The sequence below is a fragment of the Acomys russatus genome, chromosome X, assembly GCF_903995435.1.
Source record: "Acomys russatus chromosome X, mAcoRus1.1, whole genome shotgun sequence".
NCBI classification, from domain to species: domain Eukaryota; kingdom Metazoa; phylum Chordata; class Mammalia; order Rodentia; family Muridae; genus Acomys; species Acomys russatus.
This window is the reverse complement of record NC_067169.1, coordinates 53,427,347-53,444,446: the sequence shown is the minus strand read 5'-3', so window position 1 is coordinate 53,444,446 and position 17,100 is coordinate 53,427,347. Positions and strand designations below refer to the sequence as shown.

General features: G+C 41.2%; 1 protein-coding gene and 2 pseudogenes across 7 annotated transcripts in view; 2 read left to right on the top strand and 1 right to left on the bottom strand.

The window, feature by feature from the left end:
- Window positions 1-3,741: 3,741 nt before the first annotated feature.
- Window positions 3,742-4,175, bottom strand: LOC127185606 (60S ribosomal protein L27-like; annotated as a pseudogene).
- Window positions 4,176-8,993: 4,818 nt separating this feature from the next.
- Window positions 8,994-12,512, top strand: LOC127185279 (high mobility group protein B1-like; annotated as a pseudogene).
- Window positions 12,513-13,324: 812 nt separating this feature from the next.
- Window positions 13,325-17,100, top strand: part of Phka1 (phosphorylase kinase regulatory subunit alpha 1) — a 118,473-nt gene continuing 114,697 nt past the window's right edge. For all 7 annotated transcript variants that reach the window (XM_051142268.1, XM_051142267.1, XM_051142266.1 and 4 more), the window contains exons 1-2: window positions 13,325-13,699; window positions 15,145-15,303. In XM_051142268.1, the coding sequence (XP_050998225.1) occupies window positions 13,622-13,699; window positions 15,145-15,303 (237 nt within the window). In that variant the 5' untranslated portion in view covers window positions 13,325-13,621. The remainder of the gene's footprint in view (window positions 13,700-15,144; window positions 15,304-17,100) is intronic.

Below are 17,100 nucleotides of genomic sequence, written 5' to 3'. Positions count from 1 at the left end.
CATCAATGTTTTCTGTCTTCAAACATTGGGTATGCCAACTGAAATCCTTGAATGTCCTCTCCATTATCATTCGCTTTATATAAGGCAGCTTACAGAGGAGACATCGTAGTATGTATACTAGATATTGACTTAGAATTTTGAGCATTTTTAATCATAGCTATCATAGGAGGAGAATCCCCAAATGAAGGAGGATCCAATTCTGCTACAATATCTAGAGATTTCTTTATCTACAATTCAGAAAATCATTCTTATTGGTTTAAGGCTTTAATTTGTTCTTTTAAATGTTTCATCTGCACCACTAGTGTTGGAAAAGCTCTATGAAGAGCCTGTGTATTACTATCTTTTTCAGCTAAATTAATAAGAGGATGGTATTCATTACAATATTTATCAGCCTCTTCCACTACATCTTCAAGATCCAAATAATCCTCCAAATCCTCAGAGAGCAACAGCTCATTAGCAGGCTCTGTAAACACAGGCTCAAGCAGAACAGAAGGCTTAGTTTTATTTTTTCAAGCTTTGAAGAATCCTTTGTAATTTCAATTTCTAACTTGTTTCTTCCATGTCTAGGGTCTAACCTGTCCCTTATAAGGTACCAGAGACAAAAGGCATCTGTTGAAAATCTTAACAGGTCCATGTACATCATAATAATCTTGTAACTTTTTTCTACCTTTTCCAGGTTTCTATATTTACAGAAACCACAGACATACTTGTTCAACAAAATCTAAAAATTACTTATCTGTTGCTATCCTATTTTCACTACTCAATCCTGGAGCATATTTTTAAGCATATGCACAAAGAGCAAGTGACTATTTCCATTCCTCATTATGTTACAATACTCCCAAAGATACACTCACCACACTTCTTAATTGATCTGAGCTCATACTTCCTGCATGCCCCAGTGGCTCAGGTCCCTGTTCAGGCACCACTTGCCAGACCCCACTCTGGACAATAACAACCAGTACCTGGATATGGGGTGTGAGGATGGAGAAATTAAATAGATATAGAAAAAGATATAAAAGATACAGCAAACGAGATAAGAAAAAAGACAAGTATTCAGAGCATTAGCAGTAAATACTGTAGCCCTGAGTTTATTTCTCTCAGAGTTTTTATACAGTATTCACTCATATGAACCAGAAGATCCTTGGACAGAAACAAATGCTACCAATTACTTTATCTATATGCTTAGAATTTTTTCATCTTAAGGCCAAAGAAGTACACCAAGCTCCCATCCTCACCTGGAATTAATAATACACTGTCTTATCTAGGAAGTTAACCAACAGAAGTATCTTGCCAAGTCCTCAAGGCTGTGTGAGAGTTTGCAAGCCAAGGTTGTAAGTCCTCTGGTCTGCTTCTATTAAGCACTCCAAAAAATGGCTCACAACAACTTTTCCTGGGCATAGTGGTCTGGGCTGACATCTGTGGTCTCTTAAAGTGTACAAGACACCTGGCCTGGCCCTTCTGTCTTTTAGAGTCTCTGTTGAGAAGTCAGGTGTAATTATAGTAGGTCTGCTTTTTTATGTTACTTGGGCTTTTCCCCTTGCAGGTATTAACATTCTTTCTTTGTATGTAAATTTAGTGTTTTGATTGTTATGTGGTGGGAGGATTTTCTTTTCTGGTCTAGTCTAATTGGTGTTCTGTAAGGTTTTTGGGTGTTTATAGGCATCTCTTTCTTTGGGTGGAAATTTTTTTCTTCTATGATTTCGTTGCAAATATTTTCTGGTCCTTGGGGCTGGGACTCTTCACCTTCTTCTATTCCTATTATTCTTAGGCTAGATCTTTTTATGGTATCCCAGATTTCCTGGATGTTTTATGTCAGGAATATTTAGATTTAACATTTTCTTTGACTGACGTATCGATTTCTTCTATTGTATCTTCTACTACTGAGATTCTCTCTTCCATTTCTTGTATTCTTTTGATGATGTTGATGTCTGTTGTTCCTGTTCTCCTCACTAGGTTTTCCTTCACCAAGATTCTCTCAGATTGTGCTTTCTTTATTCCTTCTAATTCCATTTTCAGGGCTTGGACAGTTTCATTCATTTCCTTCACCTGTTTAATTCTATTTCCGGTATTAAGGAATTTATCAGTCTCCTCTTTAAAGGCCTCTACCTGTTTGATTGTATTTTCAATGATAAAGAGAGAGCAGAAATTGAATGTTCAACCAATGTCTAGCCCAACACAAGACCCAATCCATGGTTGGGTCCTCTAGTAAGGGGAGCAGGAGCTGTCTCTGATATGTACTCTGATGCCTGCTTTTGATCACTTCTTCTGGGTGGACTGCCTTGCCAGGGCACAAAGAGAACAAACTCAGTCCTGCTTTGACTTGATGAGCTGGGGTGGATGGAAAGTTGGGTTCCACTTTTCGGATGGGTAGCAAAAGGTAAAGTGGGGAAAAGGAGAGTGGGTGGGACTGGTAGGAGAGGATGGAGGGGGCTATAACCAGGATGTAAAGTGAATAAAAAATAATGAACATAAATCTTAAAAAATACAGACTCTGCAACTAATGCACTTTTTGAGCTTGGTAAAAGGTGACTCTAAAAAGCCACAGGAAATATCTCATTTTAAAAAATCAAAAATTATACTTTGTTGAAATTTAAAACATCTTTCAGAGACCTAGTTTACAAAATGAAAAGTAAGGAGCATGAGGAAAGAATATTTTTGATGCACATACTTATAAAGGAATTGATTTTAGAATATGTCCAGAATGCTTATTGCTCAAACCTAAGAAAGCTAGGAATCTATTTTTTAAGTGGGCAATTTCTTTTTAAAGCCATGTTACCAAAGAAGAAAGATGCATGGATTTTAAGGTATGCATATGACAAGATGCACATTATGTCCATGTCAGTTAAAACAATGATAACATTCCAGGATGAGCATGTCCTTACAAGGCTGACAGGGTGTCAAACGGTTCAACCACGGAGAATGTGTGTCCGTGTCCTAAAAATTAACCATACACCAACCACACAATCAGTCATTCTCTTCCTAAGAGAAATGAAGATATGCATTTTTATTGTCACTTCCACACAAATGATCCACTTGTAAAAGCTAAAAAGACAAAACAGTTTCTAACCAGTTTCCCATGGTCTTCTTTGTTGAAAATTTGTTCAAAACTACACACGGCCTTCTGCTGACCTTGTGTAAAAGCAATTCGCACAAAGGGAGTTTCCCAAGAGTCAGTGGAAGCTCTCATTGCACTGCCCTCAGTAACAGAGTGCACATATGAGACCCCTCAGGTCTCTCTGCATGTTGGTGGTGCATCTGACTCATGACTTGGGGGAAATTCACTCAGAACTCAGGTGCAGTATTGTTGACTCTCTTCAACACTGCTTCCATTTTCTTTTCCTAGGATGAAGGTTCCTTACGATTTCTTTGGTTTTGAAACCATAATTGTGTTGTTGTGTGTCAAATGCTCTTCCAGCCTCTAACAGCTATGTGTAGGCAGCTAGTGTCCTGAGTGGCATTTGTCCCCAAGATAAAATAGTCAGTTTGGTGGAAGAGGCAAACACCAGGTCACTTCTGTCCTCGAGGAGCCACTGGTACTTGGGGCACTTGGAAGGACTCCCCAGGTAGTGTCCCTTAGACTGTTGTTGCTCAAGTAGCACTGAAAAAAGTCTTATCCAGACTTCTTCAGTCTTGTGTTTATGATCTGAAAACTAATCTGTTCACTTTTCCTCACCCAGAATCCATTGTTTCTTTTTTTTTTAATTTTTAATGATGGAAATGAAAATATACCTAAGAGCGAAGCTTCTGGAAAAACCATTTGTTCTTCCCTGTCTTGTATCGTTCCTCAAACTTGACCTTGGCCTCCCGCTGGGCCTTGCGTTTCAGGGCTGTGTCTCTAAAGACATCCTTGTTGACAACAGTCTTGTCCAAGGGGATATCCACAGAGTACCTGGTGGCCATGAGGTGATTGTGGTTATAAACTTTCACAAAGGACTTGACCTTTGACCTCTTGGCGATTTTCTTCTTGCCCATGACAGCTGTCACTTTTCGGGGATAGCGGTCAATTCCAGCCACCAGGGCATGGCTGTAAGGGCAGTCTATGGTGCCATCAGCCACCAGGGCATGACTGTGAGGGCAGTCTGAGGTGCCAACATCGATGTTCTTCACGATGTGATGGTTTTGTGTGCGGAGTAGCATCCAGCCAGGACCAGCACCACTTTCCCGGCTTTCATGAACTTGCCATTTTGGCAGCAAGCAGCCAGAATCCAGCAGAAAGGCGAATTCATTGTTTCTAATGCCCCCTCCTCTCTCACACACACGTACACAACTCCTCAACTAGAGATAATTGGCCTCCCGCCAAACTGGTACCAAGATGCACAGGTGCCATCCTGGTACCATATTGGTCTCATGGCGACATGCCATCTAAAACTGCATTGCTTCCCGGATAAGCATCTCTTTATTTCTTTTCTTCCCATTGCAGAGTTAAGAAGCAAACTTATCCCTAATTTGTATGATGTCACTAGAGAAGATTTTAATTGGCTATGGTCTTTCTACAGCTGTTTCAACATATGACACCAAATTTTTCTTCGAGAGTCACCTCAAAAACAAGAAGTAAGTAAGTCTTCATATGGAGGCCTGGTTTTATTTTTGTTTTTGTTTTTTTGTTTTTGTTTTTGTTTTTTACTGTTTTCATAAGACGGTTGACTTAATTCAGTAGAGGAGGCAGCTTCTTTTTTATTTCTATCCTTTTGGAAGTTAGTAAACATGGGCTATTCTTGCAGTATTACATAATTGCCAGGGTCTATAGACCTGTAAAGCATCCATACTTTCACACTCTACTGTGTTTGTGTATCTGAATGTTTCTGTATTTAGACATTTTTTTCTGGCTGTACAGGAACCTCTGTAAAATTGATGTACGTTTTTAAACTTTTGTAATGTTTGGCTTTTACACAAGGGCCCAGCCATAATACAAGCAGAGTGTCCGGAGTGTAATCTATAGCCCTGGAGTCAAGTAACAGTTTATGAACTGAGTGGGCTATAGTTAGGAGTACGTATATATGTGTGGACATCATGGATTGCTGCCCTGTATTCTAACCTTATCTTTCCAATAGAGGCCAAAGAAAGAGGAAAGCATCCTTGGCAATTGGTCTGACACGTAGGGCCATTGTTATAGCTTAAGTAAGACATGTTTTTCTGATGAAACCAAGCAATCACAAAGAGTGCTCATGTTAAACAAACACATAACAAAACCACAAAATTACAAACATCCCCTTCGCTCAGCCAGTATTAGTGACTACTGTTTTTTTCTCATTGGCAGCTCTAGCCTGCAGGTCTTCTTCCTTCCTGCTAAGTAAAAGTAACCACGAAGGGCTTGGGAGGTGGCTAAGCAGTTAAAGGCGTTTGCTATTCTCATAGGGGATCCAGGTTTGGTCCCCAGCACCCACGTAGCTGCTCACAACTGCTTGTAACTCCAGTTCCAGAGGATTTGACGCCCTCCTCTGGTTTCTGAGGGTACCAGGCTTTCATATGTACATGAAGGCAAGACATATGCACATCATACACATAAAAATTGAATACGTATTTAAATTTTACTAAGATACTCATTCATAGGATCTCCCTTCTCCTTAACAGCATCCCATCCCAAGTGAAGTCCAACTTGACTCAAACATTGCAGTCCTTTCTGATACCCTCCTAATCAACTGCTCCTCAGTTTCCCCAGGGGATGCGTTCACCCTTGTTTCAGATACAGGCATTGTGGTGGTTTAAAAATAAAATGGCTCATGAGGGGTGGAACTATTAGGAAGTGTGGCCTTGTTTGGGTAGGTGTGGCTTTGCTGAAGGATGTGTGTCACTGTGGAGGTGGGCTTTGAGGCCTTCTATGCTCAAACTACACCCAGTGTGGCACATACCCTCCTTTCTGATGCCTTTGTAGCAAGATATAGAACTCTCCTCCAGCACCATGTCTGCCTGGATGCTGCCATGGTTCCCACCATGGTGATAATGGACTAAACCTCTGTACTGTAAGCCAGCCCCAATCAAATGTTTTCCTTTACAAGCGTTGCCATGGTCCAGGTGTCCCTTCACAGCAAAAGAAAGCCTAACTAAGACAGGCATGCTCCTGGCTCCAGTGGTGAGCGAGTGTCCGATGAAGGACTAACTATGGAAGGAAGGAAGGAAGGATGGATGGACGGATGGACGGATGGATCACTATGAATGAGGGAGAGAAGGGAGGGCCTGGGCAAGAAAGGAAAGGGAAGGGAAGAGAATATCAGGGAAATACAGAGGGAAGAAGAAGCAAGTCAAGTCTTCCTGCTCTGTTCCTTGGCCCGAGTTATGCTTGACACTGTTGTACATTGCGTCATGTCCCAAGGAACCCACAGTAGCTGTTTGACTCCTAAGGTGGCATTTTATTTTGAAGGCAGTCATTATTTCTGTCGTCCAATAATCTTCCCTTCGCACTTTTTCTTTTTCTTCTTTCTCCCTTGTTGGTCATCCTGGCACCCATGGCTTTTCTGGGTCAAAGACCTCAACATAAGGCCATATACACTGAACCTGATAGAAGAAAAAGTGAGGGATAGTCCTGAACTCGTTGGCACAGGAAAAGACTTTCTGAACAGAACGACCATAGCGTAAAGAGCTGAAACACACTGGACAACAAGAACAAACAACCAGTTTCCTTTCCACTAGATGGCTTCCTGGAACCACAGCCTCTTCCCCAGGAGCAGTCCTCCATGCCTCTTTAAACCACATGGTGGCGCTCAAGCAGACAGAAATGAGGACCTGGTTTCTTAGCTCAGGTCTGATCACTAGCCGTGTTCTGACTTGTGTCTTTTGCTCTCACTGCACGGCTCCTTGGTTTTATTCTAATGAGACTCGTGGTACCTGTCAGGAGTCATGTTCCTCAGAGGAGCAGTGGTGGATGGATTGGCAGAAAGCAAGCACAACCATTGTAGTAACGTGCTTGTGGAGAGTAGGGGTCCTAGGGTTCATGTTACTTCATTCAAGCTTGAGTCTTTCAACAGAGAGACAGGTTTATTATCCTTATAATAAGGACACAAGTTTACTAAGATTAATTTAATGGCCAATGTCACACAATAGTAAAAATAGCAGATTTGAATCCAGATTATTACTGTTGCGTTAGCTCTTAGCTGCAGTATTATAACTATGCTATCTAAAAAAAGAGTTAAGGTAATGGTTTCTCTGCTTCCCTCAGTTCTCCATAGGACAAGGACCATAAGATAATTATTTACTAGAAAATACTGCAGAAGAATGGTGTCTCTAGGTGAACTTAACAAAAATTTAAAATGACACCTAGATCTCCCTATTTACTTGAGTGAGACAAGGAGGAAGAGGAAGCACTAGAAAAATAGGAGAGTACATCAGAAAGATCTTTTAAAGCATGAAACCAGAGAGCACATTGAAGTCAAGAATTTATAGATAAGCCTAGAGGGAAAATGAGCAGATAGTCCTACATTGAGCCAGTATCTGAGAAGAATGAAGAAGACCTGAAGCTTGGTGGGATCTGCTGGTCTCAAATTACCACACAGAAGGCACTCTGGTTAAAATTGGTCTGTGCTGGTGCAGCAATGTTCTGAGAGATATTGGCAGCCTAGTGATTGGAAGTAGATGCCTATAACAGAGGCTGCTGCTGAGGATTCAAAAGGAAACCTCAGTAAAAATTAGGACTCTGCCCTCTGTGAAATAGCAGCAAGGTCATGACAACACAAATTTTGTCCTATATGCCTTTGCCATACTGTTGCTGTTATGTCTTAAGAGCATAGTACATACATATAATTCATATTTGGAGTGTTTCTGAAGCAAAAGCCATGTCATTTGCTAGACTTCTTCAGCAGATGTTAAGAGCCAATTTGTCATCCTATTCAGACAGCAAGGAAGATGTAACCTTCCAAAAAATTGTAGAAGTTTACAAGTTTAGATTTATTTGGGTAGGGAAAGGGCATAGAACACTTATGAGAAAATACAACACAGCAGACAGCAGATCTCTGAGAAGAGATTGATTTCTGGCTGTAGGAAGGGGGACAGGAATATAAGCATTTTTGTAGGACATATTATTGATTAACAGAGGAATTTCTTAGGGGTTCTAGTAAGATTAGCCATGACGGCCCCAGACAAAACCATCTATAACTCTGAGAGGTCCTTTCTTATCATTACTATCTTTAAAGACAGGTTTTTCTGTGTGTTGTGGCAGTTTTTCCTCCTGGCCTTAAGCTCCCAGAATAAAGATTTGTGAGACTCAAAAATATATTTACAAATACCTAGACCATATAGCTAGGCTCTTCTCTGACTAGCTCATAACTTAAAATAACCATTTGTACTAATCTACATTCTGCCGCATGGCTAGTTACCTCTGCTCAGGTACCATACATCTGTCTTCTGCACATCTTCCTAGGCAAATCTCCCCATCTGGCACTATCCCAGAGTCCTTTCTGCCTACCAGATGTCCAATCTTCTCTTCTACCCTTTCCTGCTTTTTTTTTTTTTTTTTTTTTTTTTTTTTTGCAGGGGGTGGGGCGAGTGGAACAGGTGATGCTTTTATACAGACTTAGATTCCTTCTACATCTGTATAGCTCTGGCTGTGCTGGAACTCAATTTGTAGACTAGGTTGGCCTTAAACTCTGCCTCTATCTCCCAAATGCTGGGATTAAAGGTCTATGCCATCATGCCTGGCCTGGGCAAACATTTTACTTTTGGTGGAGAATATACACAGGCAGCAACAAGACTGACATTGTATAATGGCATTGGCTTCAGGTACTCATCTGTTAAGAAAAATTTGGAGTGACTTCAAAAAATATAAAGATAAAGAGATTACAAAGGATCTGGTGTGGGAGGCAGAGATAGGTGGATCTCTGTGTGATGGAAGACAACCTGTTCTATCTACACAGTGAGTTCCAGTACAACCAGAGCTACACAGTGAGACACAGTCTCAAAAAAAAAAAAAAAGGGGTTCAGAGTACATTGAGTTCCATAGAGACAGTGCTGGGCTGGACCAGCACTGGGCAACTATGTGCCTCACAAAGGAAAATCAACTAAACATGGGCAAAGGAGATCCTAAAAGACCAAAAGGCAAAATGTGCATCTTTGTGCAGACCTGCAAAGAGGAGCACAAGAGGAAGCTCAGGATGCTTCTGTCAGCTGCTGAGAGTTCTCTAAGAAGTGCTCAGAAAGGTGTAAGACCATGTCTGCTAAAGAAATGGGGAAATTTGAAGACATGGCAAAGGCTGACATGAAAACTTACATCCCCCCAAAAGGAAGATCAAAAAAGGACCTTAGTGCACCCAAGAGGCCTCCTTCAGCCTTCTTGTTCTGTTCTCTGTATCACCCAAAAACAGAAACAAACAAACAAACAAAAAAAAAAAAACAAAAAACAAACGAGAACATCCTGGCAGGTTCATTGGTGATGTGCAAATAACCCAGGAGTGATGTAGAACAACATGGCTGCAGATGACAAGCAATGAAAAGTAGGCTGCCAAGCTGAAGGAAAAACACGAAAGGTATATTGCTGCCTACAGAGCTAAAGGAAAACCTGATGCAGCAAAAAAGGAGGTGTTCAAGGCTGAAAAGAGCAAGAAAAAGATTGAAGAAGATGACGAAGAGGGGGAACAAGAGGAAGATGATGATGGTTAAGTTGGTTCTAGCAAAGATTTTTTTGTTTGTAAAGCATTTAACCCTGTCCCCCGTACACAACTCACTTCTTTTAAACAGCAACAACAAAAATTGAAATATAAGGCTGTGTAAGATTTGTTTTTAAACTGTACAGTGTCTTTTTTGTATAATTAACACACTACAGAATGTCTTTAGCTTGCCCTGTCCTGGTGGTATTTTCAATGGCCACTAATCTTGCCTGGTACAGTCTGGGGGTTGTAAATTGGTATTGAAGGTTAAAACAGGTTCTTGTTGGTGCACAGCACAAATTAGTTATATATGGGGATGGTAAGCTTTTTAAATTTATTTTGTGTTGTTTTGTTTTTCATCTTCAGTTGTCTCTGCAGCTGCTTACCCAAAGAAATGTTCTGTTAACTGAATATTAGTTTAATTACAAAAAAATACAGCTGTTTTGTTGGCATTCTGAATGCTTCTAAGTAAATACAATTTTTTTTATTTTAAAAATGATTACAAAGAACAGAGAAGAGAATGGCCACTTGTGAGAACAAAAAAGGTCTATTTTCTTTGTATTACAATTACTATCACAAGAGAAAATGATTGTGCCTGGGAAGAAAACTCAGTTTGTAATTGCTTGCCCCATAAACACGAGGACCTGAATTCAGTCTTCAGAATCAACAGAAAACCCAGATATGGCTGTTTTGTGATCTCAGATCTGGGGAAATGGAGACAGATGGATCCCCTGGGGCTCACTGATCAGCATCCCCCTCCACATAGACTAATCTGAGAGCTCCAGGCTTGTCTGCAAAGGTAAGATGTATAGCACTTGAAGAAGGATGCCTTATGCTGACCTCTGGGACTCATGCACATGGGTACGCCCACCTCAATGCAAAGAAAAACAATCCTGAAAGCTATTACACTAGCCAATTGGACCAGGGCTGAATCTTTTTAAAATTAGTACAAAGAAAAAAACCTCTTTGGTTGATTTTTAATTAGTATACAAAGTAACATGTTTTGTTAGGGCATTTTCATGCATAATTTGTTTTGATGATCTTCCTCCTCCAATCTGATAACCCATCTCTGTACTCTCTGGTACCCTTCCACTGCCAGGTATCCACTTTTCAGCTTTCAGGATGTTTATTACCTCCTCCTTTTTCTTCCTTCCTTTTCTTCTTCTTCTTCTTCTTCTTCTTCTTCTTCTTCTTCTTCTTCTTCTTCTTCTTCTTCTTCTTCTTCTTCTTCTTCTTCTTCTTCTTCTTCACATTTTGCATTTTGCCTTGAATGTATGTATGTGGACCATGCCCATGTCTGGTGCCCAAAGAGGCCAGAAGAGGGCATCTGATTCCCTAAAGCTGCAGTTATAGATGCTTCTAAAATACTATGTAAATTCTGAGAACCAAACCCAGGACCACTGCAAGAACAATATATGCTCTGAGCCATCCCCCAGCGACCCCAATCATCTTTTTTTTTTTTTTTTTTTACCGATTTCCTTAATTTTTGTTTTTTTTTGTTTTACAAGACAGGGTTTCTCTATGTAGCTCTGACTATCCTGGAACAAGAGCAAGCTGGCTTTGAAGTTCAGAGATCAACCTGCCTTTGCCACTACCAGTCGATGTGTTGCCCAGACTAACCTCAAACTCGTGGTTCTCCTATATCCACTTCCTTCAGCAAATCCTACAGGCATGTGCCACCACAAGTGGCTCTCTTCTTTACTGATAATAAATGATACAGAAATTTATTTTAAGCCAATACTTTGACTTCAATATGACTTACCATTTATATTTCTAGTTTTCTCTTTTATTGAAAATAGACTACCTACTTAATAGGGCCATTCTTTAAGGTATATAATAAGGATCACAAGTTCCCAAAGGGAGAAATGTAGTGCTCAGGTTAATGTAAGCTGTGCTATGGTTTTGTTTCTCATTATCAAACAGCCCTTGTGAGGTAATTAGCCTGAGTCAGCCTCCTGTGTCTTACCAGTTCTGGAACACTGAGCAGATCGAGTTTCTAAGACTGCAAACTCGAAAATCTAAATCAGAGCGAGGATGAAAGCAGCAAGGCAATGCCAGCCAATAGGGCCTGTTGATAGCCAGCTAGCTGTCACTCTTAGTGATACCTCCCCTCTGTCACTTCTAATCCAGTCATGCTGTCATGTGGTGAAAGGGGGGGTCTATGCAAACGGAATATAAAGAGTAGAAAATGCATAAAAATATCAACAGGTAGTGGTATGGGGGAATTAGGGATGCTTTCAATATTTTATTTCACTTTTTGTATTTTGCAGGTTTTCTTTAGTGATCGTATATTACTTTAATGTTTTGAAAATGTGTTTAAATGATATTGAGCTGAAGAAAAAAATAGAGGACTTGAAAGGGACATGGGTAGAGAAAAAGGTTTCTGAGGCTACAGTCTAAGTGAGGGCAAGATATCAGGAAATTAGGGTCCTGAACTGGGGCTATTCTCTCCAAAATGAGCTCCCTTTCCCTTTGTACTAAGGACCTGAAGTGGCTTTTTTGACAGTCATTTAAGTAGATATTGACTGCAAGGGGAACTATTTGTCCGAGAATTCCATGTCACTGTATTGAACTGCACCATTGACTGGCTGTCTAACCTGAAAAATCCCTGCTTGGCGTACTTGTGCACTCACCTTTCATCATTATCAAATATTCGCCATCACCTTCCAAGGTGCCTGACTATATGCTATACTAAGTGAGGAAGAGTCTGAGGAAGCAGCTGCAGCCCAGAAGCAGCGAAGAAAAGTAAGAGTCGAAGGAAAGAAAGAAAGAAGGAAAGAAAGAAAGAAAGAAAGAAAGAAAGAAAGAGAAAAGACATATAAAAAGAGAAAGAAAGAAAAAGAGAAAGAACAGAAAGAAAATGCAAAATCACTGTGGCCTGGGTGGGGTGTCCAGGGAAGGCTTAGATTTAGAACTCGAAAAGGTCAAGCGACTGTCTAATTCTCTTAGCCGGCTATTGAGAAAGCACGTGGTACTCTAGCTGAGTCTGGGCTAGGGTGCTGAGTTAGGAAGGGCGGTGAGTAAGCGAGTAAACGGTGGGGGTGGGGACAGTAAAGGTGGAAAGCAAGGGCCCTGGGGGCCGCCTGCAGGAAGCAGATTCTTGAAGCCTGTCACAGTATCCTTGCAGCCTTCTTCCTTAGCCCCTTTTTCACTTTTATTTTCAGCTGAATCTTCCTTGCCCGAGTCACCTACACCTTACGAAGAAACCTTCCAAAGCAGATACTCCATTGCTAGCTGTCCCACCAAGAACATTCTCAGCCGCGGCTCACTCCTTGTCCTGCTCCTAGTCTGCGACACTTGCTCCCTAACTGCCTCTTCCTTCCCACACCGCAGGTCTCTAAGGAGCCAACAACCCTAGAGAACTCTTTTTTGTTTGTCTGTTTGGTTGGTTGGTTTCAGAATGCCGTGTTTAATCCGACTTTTTGATCAAATAAAGATCCGGAAATCGACTCGTTCAGTTCTTGAACGCTGACGCGGTCTCTCCTTTCAGTTTGGAAGAGTTCCCGAGGGTCCCTAATACTAGTCCTACAGAAGTAAGAGCAACAGCCAGTGCGCACAACAGGCGAGCAAAATTAAAATAGTCACTTGTAGTGCTTCGAAAATAACTTCAGGAGAGCTAGCACATTGCCTACGGCGACACATTCTGGGCGGAGGGCGGCGGGCCACCTGCCGGTGGGTGCAGCGCGCAGCTGCAGGACGTAAGCCCCGCCCCCGCGCGCGCGCCAAGGGAGGTGGCGCCAGGACGCTGACCCGGCTCTGTTGCCAGCCTGGAGGCTCCGGGGCGCCGCGGTCTCCCTCAGTTTAGCGGAGGATGCCGCTGCGTCACCACGGGGCCAAGGGAAACAAGAGTTCAGACAGGAGCTTTGCAGGCTGCAGCCTTGACCTCCAGAGGCCGAGCCGCGGCCTGAAGTGAACCCGGAGGCCCGCAGGAGCCGGGTGCCGCGCGGGAACCATTGGGCAAGCGAGTGAACCCAGCGCTTTAGAAGGTTTCTGCAGGCCTGGCGCCCAAGCTTCCCGAGTGTGGTTTGCGGGATTAGGAACGTAGCTCGATGAGAAGCCGGAGTAACTCGGGGGTCCGCCTGGACGGCTATGCTAGGCTGGTGCATCAGACCATCCTGTGTCATCAGGTAAGTAAGTGTAAGCAAGGGTGAAGTGTGAGCAGCTGGCCACTGACCCTGGGTGAACCCTCGATCGCATTTGCCTCTGGGGAGGCACTAAAAGGTCCTGAAGGAAAGTTGCTTGTTGAACTTGAAATAGAACCAAAGTGTGGCATGAAGAGACACTGCTCTCAGTCCCCACCCCCACCCCAACCCCTCTTCAGTTATTCCAAAGGCAATAACTGAACTGGCAGATAACTGCCCCCCACCCCCCCCCCCCCGCTACAGCTGGGTTCCAGGAGCAGTTGCAAGACATAACACTTGCTTACTGGCACCCCCACCCCAGGTTTGGGCCATCTATGTCCACCCTCCTTTTCCCCCCAAGATGTAGGAGAAAATTTAGCCATCCTTACCTTAGCCTATTGTGAAGGTCAAGAAACCTTTTGTATACTTTCCTTTAAACATTTTTTTGCTTAGTGGCTTAGTTTGGTCTTGAACTTTTAGGAATCCTCCTGCCACAGCCTTCAGCATTTGGATAACAGACCACAAGCTAATGGGGGGAGGGGTTGTTTGTTTGTTTCCTAAGTTGTTTTTGTTTTGTTTGTTTCTTTGTTTGAGCCAGGATTTCACCATGTGGCCCAGGCTAACCTCAAACTCACCATCCTCCTACTATATGTCCCCAGTGCTGGGATTACAGGTATGAACCACTGTACCTGGTTTATATATACTTCTTGGAGTTGTTGGTTTTTATTTTTGAAACCAAGTCTTACTTCATAGCCCATGGTGGCCTGAAACTCACTATGTAGCCTAGGCTGGCCTTGAAGTGGCATGGGTCTTCCTGCTTCCGTCTCTCCAGCAGGGGAGTTATAGGCATAAGGCAACACATATATTTCTATGTATTTTTCTACTCCTTTACTTCAGATTTTTCATTGGTAGTTGAGTTTAACTTTAAAAATTAACATTTTTCTTTAAACTGCACTTAGTAATATCTTTACTAATGCATTTGATAAAACCCTTAATAATGCCTTTATTTTGCTAAAACCTACATTTTGGACCTTTAAACTTTCAGCCAGCTCTTTCCTTCTTATTATGACAGCACGTGGAAAGAGCACACTGACTAGTCTGTAGTACTTCCTTGTATACTTGAAACTTTCTGAGAGAATAAATCTCACCATATCAAAGTGAGGTGGTGGGTACATTAATTTGATCGTGCTAGTCATTTCCCAGTACATTCATGTATGTGTCACATTAAATCACATACTATAAACATGTATGTACAGTTTTTATTGTCAATTATAACTCAGTACAGCTGGAGGATGATATCTGCCTGTCTTTGGTCAAAAGAAAAAAGTTCTAAAACTCAAGAATTGGGAAGTAGGAGAATGTTTAAACTTTCCAAATAAAATATCCCATAGATTTTGTTTCCTGTAACACTCCGAGATTAGCTGTCTGTCCTCTCTTGAATGATCTTGCAGAATCCAGTGACAGGCTTGCTTCCGGCCAGTTATGATCAGAAAGATGCCTGGGTCCGAGATAATGTGTACAGCATCCTGGCTGTCTGGGGTTTGGGCTTGGCATATCGGAAGAATGCAGACCGTGATGAGGACAAGGCAAAGGCCTATGAACTGGAGCAGGTAATCAAAACAAAACTATATGGAGATGTGGAGTTGTGTGTGAATGTAGTAGGGGAAGCAGGTGTTGAAGGAAACGTAGCCCTATATGACCTTACTGAAATTGCATTCTATAAATTTTTCCTGTGCTATGACTGAAGTGGTTTGGGTTTGGCTTGGTTATTCAGTGGAAAATTGGAACTTGCAGACTCAGGAAAAGGGGTTCAGTATGTTCATTACTTTTGAAACTCCTACCCTGATGTATTCCCTAAAATTAGTAAACCTTTAAATGTATTTTCAGGTTCTACCATTTTATTTTCATTGGAAAGAATATTTGGGATCAGATATGTACTGTTTTCCTTATTTTTGAAAGTAATCGTAGTATCTGTGTGCGTGGAACGGACACAAATCAACAGGCTTTCCTCATTAGACGAAAATAATGACTTAGTTGATCTTTAGAGGAATGACCACTACTTTAGAGAGCCTGTTGCCTGCTGGGGACAAATTAAGGTCAGATTCAGCAGATGACTTTAAGCCAACTTTTAAGGCACCTTCCCCTCAATAAATTAGCATCCTTGATAGACCTTCTGGACACAAAGAAACTACATCCTCTCAAGTGTCTAAAAAGGCAATGATTTGGCATCATTTGGACTACACAGTACCTTTAATAATAAAACACTCTGCTATGAGTTGTAAGTATACATAGATCCTTTGCCATTAGTGAGAAGGAGCCTGGCCACAATAGCTATTTTCTCCTGTTATCTCCCTTGAATTTAGGAAATCAGAGCTCAAACTGTGATCTATAAATCAGGATATTGGGATCTGTTTGTTTTTAAGAGCAGAAATATATTCAGAAGTTGTAGTTCTTGGCAGTGGGGCAAGTTTCACTGTATTCTCTTTAGCATCAGCAGGCATTTGGAATTCTTTCAAGCTATTCCTGAGAGATACAAAAGATTGTTGGAGTATTTGGTCTAGCCAAGGTAGTACAGGCTTTTATAGAAATAAGGCCATAATAGAAATTGGGAAGATGTAGAGAGTATTTTTTAAAACCACCTACTCCTTCATTCTACTCTGAATGTTTTGTGATTTTGATCTCAATAGTTTGTTCTTTGTTTTGATTTGCTATAAATTACTATCAGTAGAATTTTCATTATGTGCCTAATATAATTTGATCAAAAATTTCAGTATTATTGGAATAAAACTGTTGTCCCACCATTTTTTAGAGTTGGTGCCTTTCCTTTTTTGACTCAAGTGGGAAAATGAGGAAAAAGGTGAATTGTTGGTTCTAAAATTTTAGTGTTCTATTATATAACCTTTCACATAGCTGAAAAATATTTTATATCACCACATTAGTAATTTTGGAATGTTTTAGAACATTATAAAAATGGGAAACAGCTTTAGAAGAGAAAAGTTCCTATGAGGATTCTAAATTTTTATGGACTTGTTTTATGAATCAAAACAAATTTGATTATTAGGGCTCATGTCTTAAAATACATAAGGCAGCATTAATCTAGACTGAGGATTAGGAACCCACCCATCTCTGTAAAAGAACAGAGAGTAAGTATTTTTGGTGTATAGGTCTCTTGTTTCTACTTACTCAGCTCTGTAGATGTAGCAGGAAAGAACCAGAGATAATATGTAAAGAATTAGCATGGCAATGTCTCAATAAAACCTTATTTACAAAAACAGTGATACGCTGGATTTGTCCCTGACCCAGGGGAGTAATTCTCAACTCTGGCTGTATATTGGAATTACTTGGAAAGGTTTTCACTGGAACTCACTTTAGAATAATTTAAATAAGAATCTGGAGATTATAGCCAT